Source organism: Ursus americanus, chromosome 36, assembly GCF_024610735.1.
Source record: "Ursus americanus isolate L20-20 chromosome 36, mUrsAme1.1.p, whole genome shotgun sequence".
Lineage (NCBI taxonomy): Eukaryota > Metazoa > Chordata > Mammalia > Carnivora > Ursidae > Ursus > Ursus americanus.
In genome coordinates, this window is record NC_142162.1 from 13,735,895 (window position 1) to 13,748,243 (window position 12,349).

General features: G+C 50.2%; 1 protein-coding gene across 1 annotated transcript in view; it reads right to left on the reverse strand.

The window, feature by feature from the left end:
- Positions 1-12,349, reverse strand: part of MYO1E (myosin IE) — a gene marked incomplete at its 5' end in the record, with an annotated part of 187,763 nt that overhangs the window by 13,091 nt on the left and 162,323 nt on the right. Inside the window, 4 exons of the mRNA XM_087859163.1 lie at positions 2,634-2,835; positions 5,306-5,398; positions 6,330-6,487; positions 7,342-7,488. Of these exons, the coding sequence (XP_087715289.1) occupies positions 2,634-2,835; positions 5,306-5,398; positions 6,330-6,487; positions 7,342-7,488 (600 nt within the window). The remainder of the gene's footprint in view (positions 1-2,633; positions 2,836-5,305; positions 5,399-6,329; positions 6,488-7,341; positions 7,489-12,349) is intronic.

The window sequence follows — 12,349 nt, forward strand, 5'->3', positions numbered from 1 at the left end:
TGCAGAGAAGAGGCTGGCTGGGATTCTCGTAGCTACCGGGGCTCAATGTGCCGAGCAAGGGTATGCGCACCACAGGAGGTCAGGGACATCCTCCTGCCCACTGGACGGCTTCACAGGCGCCCTTCCCGTCCAGCCTCATGGCCACTGCCACGCCACTGCCACGTACGCCTGATACACCATCACGTACGCCTGATACACCATCACGTATGCCTGATACACCATCACGTATGCCTGATACACCATCACGTATGCCATCACGTATGCCCAGACCCAGAGGGGGCAGAGGGCGTGATGAGATTTAAACAGGGAGCCAGGCAGCCAAGGGCTGGAAGGGAGCAGCCTCAGTTAAGACACAATGTTCCTAAATTGCCTGCTTTTGGCTGACAGATGCTCCCCGTTGGCTGGTGTGCAAGTCTGTAACTTGCAAAGCAGGGCTGGAAAGACGGTCTTGCTTGCCAAAGCCAAAGCAAGTAGGAAGCTAACAGACAGAGCTAAGAGATTTGGTGCATTTTGTTGACTGATTTTCATCCCCTGCCTACTTTGGGACATCAGCCTGGGCCCAGGAAGGGTTGAGTATTTTCACTACGTCCATCCATCTGAATAGTGTAGGTCTGGGTTATGGGTACAATCCTATCGCTTGCACAGTACCCGTTGAATTCACTTGTACATAGACTCTTTCCTGGCTTTATCAATTAGACAACAGATGCCTTCAGATGAGTGGTTTTCAAAACGAGGTCCCTGGATCAGCAGCAACAGCACCTGAGGACTTGGTAGAAATGTAAACTCTTGGGCACCGCTCTGGACCCACTAAATCAAGCTCTGGAAGTGGACCAGAAAGTTCTCCAGGTGAGTCTGTGCACATTAAAGTCTGAGCTCTACTGCTTTGGACCAAGCCAGTCAGGTAAGCCGTGATCACTGGAACTGGGGCGGGGGGGCAGCTGGTTAAGCAGGCGTGGGGGTAGGTGGGGAGAGACCCAGCGCAGGGCGGCAACCCCTCTACTGACAGCCGTCTGTACAAAACTGAGCTGCCTTCCTATCTGGCGCCCACACGAGGTGAGACATGCCAGGGGAAAAGGAACCCCAGGAGAACGTGGTTACGTTTCTAAGAGCTTCGTGGTCTTTCAGAAGGAAGCTGACAAGGCAGGAAAAACATCCTGTACTGGGGCCTAGAAGGGAATGGGAGGAGCTGCTGTTTCTCTCCCGGCATGGCTCTATTTCATACATAAGCCTCCTGACCACACACGAAACTTCATCATTCTAGAGACACCGAGAGAATGGAAAATGGAGGTAGGCACCAGGCAGGGGAAGAGCAGGGGCTGGAGCAGGCCATTCTGGGGTTCAGCAGGGGAAACTACCCCACCCCTGAGGATTGTGTGGGGTTGGATGACAACTGACAAGTCACTACTATCACCGTCACCATCATCATCAAGCCATGGCTGACCGAGCAGCCCCTTACACGTCTAGTACCAGGCCAGGGATTTTTTTTTTTTTAAGATTTAATTATTTGACAGAGAGAGGGACAGCCAGCGAGAGAGGGAACACAAGCAGGGGGAGTGGGAGAGGAAGAAGCAGGCTCCCAGCAGAGGAGCCCGATGTGGGGCTCGATCCCAGAACGCCGGGATCACGCCCTGAGCCGAAGGCAGACGCTTAACGACTGCGCCACCCAGGCGCCCCGGGGCCAGAGATTTTATGTACATTCTTCCTAGTCCTCCCAACAACCCTGCAGCCTGGTCGTGTCACATCAGTGCACGGATGAGGAAGATGAAGCTCAGGGTACACAGCAGGTCCGACGTTAGACGGGTTTGAAGGGATTGAAATGAGATCCTCACCATGATCTGGTGTTTGACAACATCACTCTACAGTCTTTTTGCCTGATTATTTCCATCCACCTTGTGCCTGAACACTTCCAAGGACAAGGCACTCCTTACAACCCAGGGCAGTTCGTCTCTGGGCTTCTAGAATGCTCTTTTGTTCACTGACGCCAAAATCTACCACCTGGCAGAGTTCCCCGACTGGCCTTAAAGTTGGCCTGTTTTATTCCTGGCGAGACTGCAGGACGTGTCCAACCCCCTTTCCACACCGAGGACTCCTTGGAATATCAATACAGAGTTCCCTTCCTCCAGCTAAAAACCCTGGGTTTCTTTTTACCAGTCTTCGCTTCCAGTTCTAGAAAGGCGGAGAGGCTGTCATCTGGAAGCCCTGAAGACCAGTATGCATAAAAACATCCACACGTCCTAGAAGGCTGGGAGGTTATCCTTCATGTTTCTAAGGCTACTTGGTGCTGCAGTGTTCATGCAACTGCAGGCACAGGCCGCGATCAAAACCCCATCAGCACTCCTCAGCCACGCCAGACAGGTCACAGAGGAATGGACTCTCAGCGCGGAAGGGGACCCTCTTCCGAGGTTCACGATAAGCCGTCCCCAGGGAAGGAGTCGTGCGCCATCAACCTGGCTGTACTTTCAGAAACGTCAACCAAGAGCCCCGTGGCCTCGGCCCTGGATCCCAGATTACAACCCGCAGGTGGAAAACAACTCTAGACTCATGCAGAGACTGCCCAAAGAACGCCCTGGACCCTGCTGTGATCGAGGGAGAGGGGGGTCACCAGCTTCATCTAGAGGAGGTGGGACTCTTACCCGGCGGCACCCTGGTCTGGGACCTTAAGGAAATCCAAGCTCTCCGGCGTCTGGGACACTCGGTCTGAGCCGGTGGACTGTTGTCGTGGCAAGGGTGGGCGGGCCATGGAGCTATACAGACTTTTCTGATTTAACCTCTGGTTGCCAGCAGCATGGGGATGTGGCAGAAACTGGTTTTTGAGGACTCCATTCTGATGGTATCCTAGAGAGAGGAGAAGGGGAGAAAACAGCGCTTAAATTTTCTATCTTCTGCTAAAAGGCTCTCCAAATTCATTCCATCTCTTAGCCAAGTGCAAGCTCCTTAGCTTCTCTAGGACTCCGTTTTCCTATCTGAAAATACAGAGGGCATGACTGCAAATACAGCAGGAGGAATAGAGCTAATACATTGTAAGCTGCCGAGCAAGTGCCTGGAACGTAGCAGACACTCACACGTGCTTGCTGAATCTGACATCAGAATCACCAGATGTTCAGGGTTTCAAAGCCCACATGCAAGGAAAGGTACGCTTGCAACGAGCTGGCAGGCACATTCTTCGATCTAAGAAAAACTCTGAGGTTATGATTCAAGAGGGCTGGCAGGCACCTGTTTAAACAGCTGGACATCCATTTTCAAGGGGTCAGCCTCAGGTGTCCCCTGCAGGAGGCCGTTGTGGGAGGCAGAGGGAGCACTCCACACAGGCAGGGAAATGTGGCCGCTGGGTGGATCGATCCAGATACAGCAAGCTCTCTTAGCCAAACAACTGTTCCTGGTCAAGATCACATTGTCTGGTAAATAATGGAATATGGTGATGGGCTCCAAGCCACAGGCCCGGGCTGAAAGGGGCATCACCACTCCATTGTGTGTACGGTCTCTTCTCTCTTCTCCCACTGACAGATCTGGGCAAGAATGAAGGAGAACAAGACTCCCCAAGGCACAGTTTGGTGAACCTACCATAACCTCTTCCAACCAAATTAAGGAAAAGAACTCTTTGGTACAGATGGGACGACCCCTAGTTTCTAAGAGGGACTAGCCAGTCAGGTTTGGCTCTGTCTTCGTCAGCTTTGATGACCTTGAGCAAGATCTGTGACCCTTCAGTGCGTCAGTTTCTTCCCGAAGGAAACAAGGAGTCTGGTGAGCCCCTACTTGCTGCCAAGGTTGTCAAGGAGAGGGGCGTGCTCTAGGGCTGGGATACTCGAAGTGGGAGGTTCACGGATGGGCCACTCGCTCTCGATAAGTTCAGAAATTAAGAATAAGCACTTAGAAAGGCTCACAGCAGTTTCATAGACATATTTCGTACCTTTTGAATCCAGTAAGAAATTTGGGCTTCTATTTTGAATGCTTTCAAAATTCCATTCTTCGAGTGATTTTTATTATATCTTACAAAAGTATGGTTTGCGATGGGTTGAAAAGAAAGAAATTAAGAAAAGAAAGAGGGAAAAACAACCACAACGGACCTGTGTTCCACACAGATAGTATGAGAAAGGCTGCCTCATTTTATTGATGGAGAAACGGTCACGTAGAGAGGTTGGGAGCTGGGCTCAAGGTCAGGTATTTGGTCTAAGGCAACTTTGGCCAACCTAGCTGAGGCAAATGAGCTTTCCAGGTGGTCTGGCCAGGATTTGCGGGGGGGGTGGGGGCAGCACATAAGCAGTAACACAATCCTACACTGGTTCTCTTCGGTTCTTTTGTGCTTGGATTTTCTTCAAGGGTGAAGGCAGAGGTGCGGAGAGAGCCGGGCCAGGCAGCATGGGGACTCCAGAAGAGAGGAGAATTACTTTCTTACTGCTAGGCACGGGTGTTCATAACAGCACACAACGGTGAGATTCCAGAGCCGGAGACAAAAGAAATGCTTTTCACTGCTTCCTTCGGACACGGTTACAGATAGGATTCCCTTGTCTGGGATGATCTGAGTTAAGTGTAGTCCTAAGATAACCCTTTCAGACCTAGATGCCTAAGCTTATGAAAACCAAATATTCTGGGGACAGTTTATTATTGACTGAATTTTGTGAGTGATGGAAAAACAGTTGGTGAATTTTGAGATCGCTCTTAAAGCACTAAATGGATTTTTACAGGCAAGAAGTCTTGCATTTACTCAGGTTTGGATTTTACTGACCTGCATGCTATAGTTTTATCATAAAAAATGAGAAATATGAAACGGAGGATCTAAAAAAATGTTTTGTGTCCATTTTGTAATCCTTTTAGATATTACTTGAATTTCTGGAGCACTTGTCCTAGAGCCCATCGGACTGAAAATAAAATTTTTCGACTTATTCATTAAGGTATTACCTAGTTGCAAAATCTCCTCGTGATGTTTGGCTGGCTCTGAGTAGGGGTGTCACGGGTATAGGCCGCATCCTATAACCGCAAAGCTGACAACACTCCGGTTGCCATGGACAAGGAACTCCTTTTTTCTCTTACTGATGTAAGAAGCCTTTCCTCAGGGAGCAATACTGCTAGGTAATGAAATCCAGATCGTTAACTCAGCCACGGTTCAGTCTCACAAGCCCACACTTTTCCTGCGTTGCGGGGTCACAAGCAGGGCCATTGTGTTGGTAGGAGTGTATCTGGCACCGGAATGGCTCACGGCTGGCTGATACGTGTGCATTCATTTGCTCCGGGGTTTCTTCCCAAATACGTTTTCCAGGTTACGGGGTCCCGAGTAGCGGTCCTGCTCCACGGCGCATGCTCGGCTTACCTGGCGGGGGAGGGGCAGCTCTCATTGGGTAGTTGGCATTGTGCGTCCCACTGGAGTAACTTCTGTTCTGAGCTGTGTTCCTTCTGGTGGGACCTGAAATAAACAAGCGAGACGAAGTCGTCAAAATCAGTGCCACTGGCTGGTTTTAGGGCTTCTGCTGGTGTTTTGCTTATGGGAAGCCTGGGCGAGGTGTGCAACCCGGGGTCCAGCCGGATCTGCAGGGGCGGCTGGCGGTGCAGGAGGGATGCTTGAAGGGGGGACTGTCTCGGGAGCTCTCGGGCCGGAGTGGCCGGAAGATACGTCCACGGAACGATGGTGTTTGGAATGTTAGAGACCACGGCTTTACAAAGAGATATTCACACTCTTACAAAAGAGTTTCTATTTTTGTAGGCTTTCAAAAGAGAAACTGGGGGCATTTCCCGGTTCGCGCTCGTGTTCTAACACCGCGCAGAGAGGCGCGTCACGGTCACGGGCGTGCAGCGCGTTTCAGCACTCGCCGCCCCTCCGCTTCGCTCAGGAGCCTTTCCTGCAGGAGCTTGCATCCTATCTCCAGTTAAACACAGCCCACAAAGGCTGGAAGCCGACTTGTCCCCTTGACACAGACACGAGGGCTTAGAAAGCAAGCCGGTGCTACCGGGAGCATCACTGCCGGCCGGAATGAGGACGGGGCGGCAGGCGCTCTGCGGGGCGGGGGACGTCTCTGCAGAGACAGGTGTACAGCAAAGGAAACTAATAAATAAGGTCTCAGGGAGGACACGAAGGAGGGTAGGATTAATCCAGCTGGAAGAGGGTACAGAGGGAATTCCTTCTGGGCTGAGGAAATGAGAAGAGCAGGGACTCACAAGGCATGAATGACACAAAACGAAGGAGCTGGGTCCTGGGGTCTCGGGGTCCGGGGCAGGGGGAAGCGGCCTGCTGAGGGACGCCCTGGTTGTCCGCCCCGCAGATGTGTGCACGCCCCGTGAGCACCGGGTGAGAAGCCAGTCTGGCACGGAGCAGGGTGGCGGAGGGCAGGGACACTTACGGGAGTTCTTGGGCAGCCCCGGTCCGATGCTGACCTGCAGCACTTTGTTACTGGGCTTCAGGATGGCCAGGTCACCAAAGCCTTGGTGGAACTGCACTTGCCGGGAGCCCCCTGCACTCCAGGGACCCCAGTTCTCCTTTTTCAACTTGAGTTCAAGCCTGCGACAACGACATTTGTTGGTAACGGGCAGAGATGCAACAGTGAGAAAGTGGCGCTTAAGGACCCCAGCGTGGACATCTGCTGCCGGGCAAGCATGCGGCAGAACGAGGCCCGCCCAGATAGATGGAGCCACCGGCCCTCGGTGAGCCACTGACCCCAGAGGCAGGGGCACGTGGGGCCCAGCGCCTGGGAGAAACCGGCTGGTGAGGGAGGCAGGCCATTACAGGTACCGGTGTCACTCCAGGTGAACGCAGGTGTGCCTGCCCACGGGACAGCAGGAAGGGGACAATTCCCAGGCCACACCTACTATGATGTGTCACTGTGCCACTCTGATTTCCCTCAGTCGTGTTCGGGGAGAACTGAGAGATGCCAGACACAAGATAGCCCACGTCTCCCCAGCACGGAAAGTGGTTATTATTTAATTAAATTCCCTTCCACACTAGTAACCAAAATCCAAATAGAAGGGAAGTTTACTCACAACTCCAAAACTACCCAGCCAGTTTTATTTTTCAGACTGCCTATATGTCTACATGACACAATTCCATATTCTGCTCTTTTAACTTGTATTTTCTTATGCCATGTGACAGAAAAATCCTCATTTTAAGTAGCTGTCCATACTACTTCACAGAAACTCAAAAGTGGCCCTTCCATGTCTGTAACACCCATCAGGACTGTCTCCTGCAGGCCCCAGGACTGTCTGGGGTAAGCAGCGGCATGCAGGGCTGGGCTTCCCTGACACCCCTGCAGTGGTCAGACCCCTGCTCCACCCCACAGGCTTCCCGCCTTCTCAGCCTGGACTGCAGTGGGGAGATCAAGCTTTACGCAGAATGTGGGGCCCCAGGTCCCCACTTACGTATTGCTAAATTTCAGAGGTAGTTGCTTCTGGGTTTTCTCCTCATAACGCTTTGCTAAGAGGCTCAAGAATTCAGTTTTGAAGACGGACTCAAGCAAACTGTCATACTCTTGTTCATGAAGAATGAAGATGTCATCCTGCATAGTACTGAGAAGAGATTGGAAAGACTTAATGAAAGTTGCACTTCTGTTTATTCCATTTTTCTTTTTCTTTTTTTTTTTTTTTTTTACCTCCTGTAAGATATCACTAGGTTTCTACAATCTTTCTACAAAAGACAACCTTTAGGACAAAACGCAACGATGAATGACATAATATAATTGCTGAAATCTGCTTCTGAAGGAAGTTTTTAACCCACCAAAAGCATAATCAAAATCAATCTCCCATGTGACTTCTAAAATCAGGAATTTAAGGATAATTTAGTCCATATTAAAAAGAAAAAAAAAACCCACTTTTAAATTCAAATTCTATGTTCTTAAGATCACAAAAATCCGAACTGTTACGAATAGAATGTGGCCGAAAATCAACAATCCCACAATAATGCCACGTTGGTAGAATTTACAGTACAGTTGTAGCTATTGTAATAAATCCTAAACTTGAAGAATCATAATTCAGTTATCAACAGGGAAGACAACGTCCTGGGCTTTGTACACACTTATTAGGAGTCTTTGGGTATTCGGGGCTCTGCTTAAGCTGCGAGCCACGGGCTACTGAATGCACAAACACACCAAACCACAGAGAGAGACAAGACAGGTAGGCCGACAGCAAGCAAGCACGAGTTTCGCCGTGGAGCTACTGAATTTCGTGGGGCGGGGAAAGAACACACCACTGCGGGAACTGCGTGCCTGGATAGGGTAGGGCTGGGGTGGGGGGCAAACTCGGGCCTGGAGGGAGGGCACGTGAGGAGCTGCAGGAGAACGGAAGAGGCCAAGGCAAACCCAGTCCTGGGGAAAATGCTTCGTGGTAGAGGGGACTGATTAGACTACGTTCCATGTCCAGGCCCAGCTAGACGTCGTGGAAATGACAACATGCATGTAACTGAGACCTCTTATTCCCTATTAGATGCATAGTTCAGTTGAAAGAGGCCACCCACCCCAAAGCTTTTATAATACACACGCTTACAACGACCTCCAAGTACTACCGTCAAATATCTAAGAACATTTCATTAGGGATGGTGTTTTTCCAGGTATGAAAAACAAAGTAAACCTGCTTCAACGAGCTGGCCACAGTAATGTTTTAATCCCCCCAAGCGCAGGAAATGCCAACAACGTGGTCTTTTTTTCCTTTTAGTAACCAGAGCTGAGCTGTATCACACAGGAGCTGTGCCTGCTCTCGGGGCCCCCGGTACCGGCAGGTGACCATGCTGTCACCAAGCCAGACAGGAAGGCAAGTACGGGGAACGAGGACACAGAGAAGCTTCGAGAGGAAGGATTCTTCTTCCACATAGACTTTGATCCATTTAAACTGCAACTCCTGTGGTCTCTGTTCAGTCCCACAAGTATGATGAGGTTGGATTGGACCAGAGAGGCCTCCCTTGGGCAGAGCCTTCGTGGCTTGTCGGGAACCTTCTCTGGGCTGAGGCAGGGAGCTCATGACCTGTACCTGATTGAGCCATAGCGTCTCTCCCTGAAGCCTCAGCCCCTCAGTCTTCCTACAGGAAAGGAGCTTGGTAATCCACAGGAGAAGGTCGAAGGGAGGACCACCACGCAGCCAGGACTGAAAGGCACAGAACGGCAGCACAAACCACAGGGGAGGGAGCTTGGCCTTTCACTGCCTGCTGCCTTTACATGGGTATGCCCAAGAGTAGTTCTTTTTTTTTTTAAGATTTTATTCATTTATTTGACAGAGAGAGAGAGAGACAGTGAGAGAGGGAACACAAGCAGGGGGAGTGGGAAAGGAAGAAGCAGGCTCCCAGCGGAGGAGCCCGATGCGGGGCTCGATCCCAGTACCCTGGGATCACGCCCTGAGCCGAAGGCAGATGCTTAACGACTGAGCCACCCAGCTCCCCCCCCCCCAAGAGTTCTTCTTGCATGTGAAGTCAGAATACTTCACAGGCATGTTTGAACACATGATGGCCATCTGCATGGAACACTCGGTTATTACTATCACCTCAAGAGTTTGTTTTCAAACTTCCCTCCATCACAACTAGTTTCCTGTACACTCTTGTTATAATTGGGATATAGGTTTTTCCATTGTGATGAAGACCGTGGCAACTGGTGGTTTAAACAACCCTGCCTTTTTATCTCTTGTTACTCCACGGAAGGTGCCAAAGCAATTCAGGGCCAACATGACCGTGCTACAGCGCCTGGGAGCCAGGCATCTGCACTTTCCTTTTCCAAGTACGACCAGGAAGTTGTACGAGTCACTTCTGCTCACACCCCATTGGCCAGCACTGTGTCACATGGTTACCCCTAGCTTGCAAGGAAGCCTGGGAAATGCAGTCTTTGGGTTGGCCAGTCAGCTCTTCATGTGCAAAGGAGAGAACAGGTCTTGCAGGACAGCTCACAATCTCTACTACACCTCCTTGTTCATGAACTGTTCCAAACTAGGAACTGGAATCTTTTCTGAAAGTCCGAGAATGCACCTCAGAGGGTGTAGCCACAAAGCTATTATCATCTTCCTGTTCCTAGGCAGATGAAAATTCTGGAATTATCTTAATCGCTTCAACTCTAGCACTTCAGAACTCCCAACAAAGGTACTTATGTAGAAGTCACTTGGAATGAATGAAATAAAATCCAGGCATCCTCACATCCCGGCCCAGGGGTAAGAAGACTGTTGCATGAGGAAGACAGCGTAAGCAATAGGAAGAGAGTAAAACAAGCCGCCCCACTTTCAGTGTGTGGGGTGAGGAACCAAACTCCTGTTTTAGCTGCTTGACGCAGAGCGCTCCTGGGCATTCTGGATGTGCCTGTCTGCCCGGCTGTACTTTAGGCGGGACAGTGCTTATTCAGCAGGGCTAAGTGAACCCAAGCAAGTAACCTTGAGTAGTCTAATGTCCTTAGATTTATTAGGAGTTTCGTGACCATAAAGAAAAAGAAAAAGCAGGCCAAAACTTCAGGGTCAATTATCAGCAGGAGTCTGGAAATGAGAAAAAGTGTTTGGACACTTTGACTTCGACCATCAAATTCAAAATCCCCTCCCTCCGGTGACCCAGGCATGGGAGTCAGTGCAGCTATCCCCGGCTAGGCCAGTTTCAGTTCATTTGCCTCTCCTCAGCCCATGCTCCAGGGTCGGAAAACAAAGCTTTTACATTTATTTATTCTAAAAACTCAGACTTATCTTTGGACCTCACCCCTGTCTTATTCATATGCTCAGGTTACAATTCCTTACAGATGTTCGATGTACTGCCCCGTGTTGAAAGATCCTTTACTAGTCCCTGGTTTGGCTCTCCACTTGATTTTTATCCCCTCATCTTTGTGGCTTATCGTTGTACTGTTGACAACACTAGAAAATCTTGTTTCACTCCCTTAACCAATGTCTTTTTCACAAAAATGTTAGCTACAGAACACCGAGTAAAGACTTAAAGGAGGTTTTTTTTTTTCTCCTTAAGCTGAAAAGGCAATTTCCAAGGCCAGCCCTGCCTGTATTTAAATCTTTACACAATTTTCTTCCTAATTATGAAATATGCTTCCTTTAGCAAACTGGAAAGTACAGGGGTGGTTAAAGAAGAAACTAACCCTTACCCAGAATTCTAGCATTCAGAGAAACCAACAGCACCAGCTTGGGTCCTACCTGACTTCTCTGGGACTGCAGATCATGCTGGGTCCGGCCTCAACACTGGCCCCCTAGGGAAGGAGGGGAGATGGCTCTTTCCCGCCTTTTGTATCCCAGGAGTACCCTGTATGGCACCTGGCTACTGAGATGTCTGCTCCCCCTTTCAGAAGGACAGGGAGCTCCTTGAGGCAGTGACTGTGTTCTCATTCACCTTCGAATCCCAGAGCTGAACAGAAAATGTGGACAGTCTGCAGGTTCCCAAAGTTCAAAGGTCACATCAGGTAAAGATTTCGGTAATGCTTCAGGTCAGCTGAGCAGTGGGAAGCAGGCTGTTCTTACTGCCACATTTAGGCCACTGCGCAGGGGAGCGTCTGGGCAAGAATGCTGTGACCAGGGGAGCACCTGCCTGAGGTCCTCTTACAGGTTGCTTCTCCCATCGCATGTAAGTATTGGAAAATCTACCGACCCAGACAGGCAGCCATGTGCTTTTGGGTCTCGGGCCTCTGGTGGTCAGCTGTTGGAATGACAAGGACTGTTAGAAGCCTCACTGGACAGAACCCCGAGTAGGAGATGGGATGGTACCACTCTCATCACCTACAATGCGAGAACAAAGAACACAGGCTCTTACACCTGGGGCCGCTGTGCCAGCAAACTGAGTGTTTCGAATAAGAGCAAAGCCAGCTGAGTAGGTGGTCAAGAAGCAGCTCCTGAAGGATCCTTCAGAAACTGACAGCCATTGGCCTACGTGAGCAGACACCCCAAGGCCCGGAAACCCAGTGTCTCACCTACATGTTGCTGTGCCATCCCGATTTTTTTATTTTTAAAAGATTTTATTTATTTGTCAGAGAGAGAGAGAAAGAGAAAGCACAAGCAAGGGGAGCAGCAGGCAGAGGGAGAAGCAGGCTCCGCCCTGAGCAAGGAGCCCGATGTGGGACTCAGTCCCAGGACCCTGAGATCATGACCTGAGTGAAGGCAGATGCTTTACTGACTGAGCCACCCAGGCGCCCCCCTCTTTTTTTTAAGATTTTTTTTCAGTAATCCCTACACCCAACGTAGGGCTCGAACTCACAACCCTGAGATCAAGAGTCACATGCTCTACCCGCTGAGCCAGCCAGGTGTCCCAGACAAAGCCTCTTTAGGAAAAAATAACCGCCATACCATGATCACACCTCCAGAAATCAATGCTAAATCCTTCATATTAAGTAGTCGCGCTCTCATCCCAAACTGTCATTTGGTTGTTTTCGCGCGGTTGGCTGGATTGGGAGCCGCAAGCCCGTTCTGCTTTCACAGTGACTGT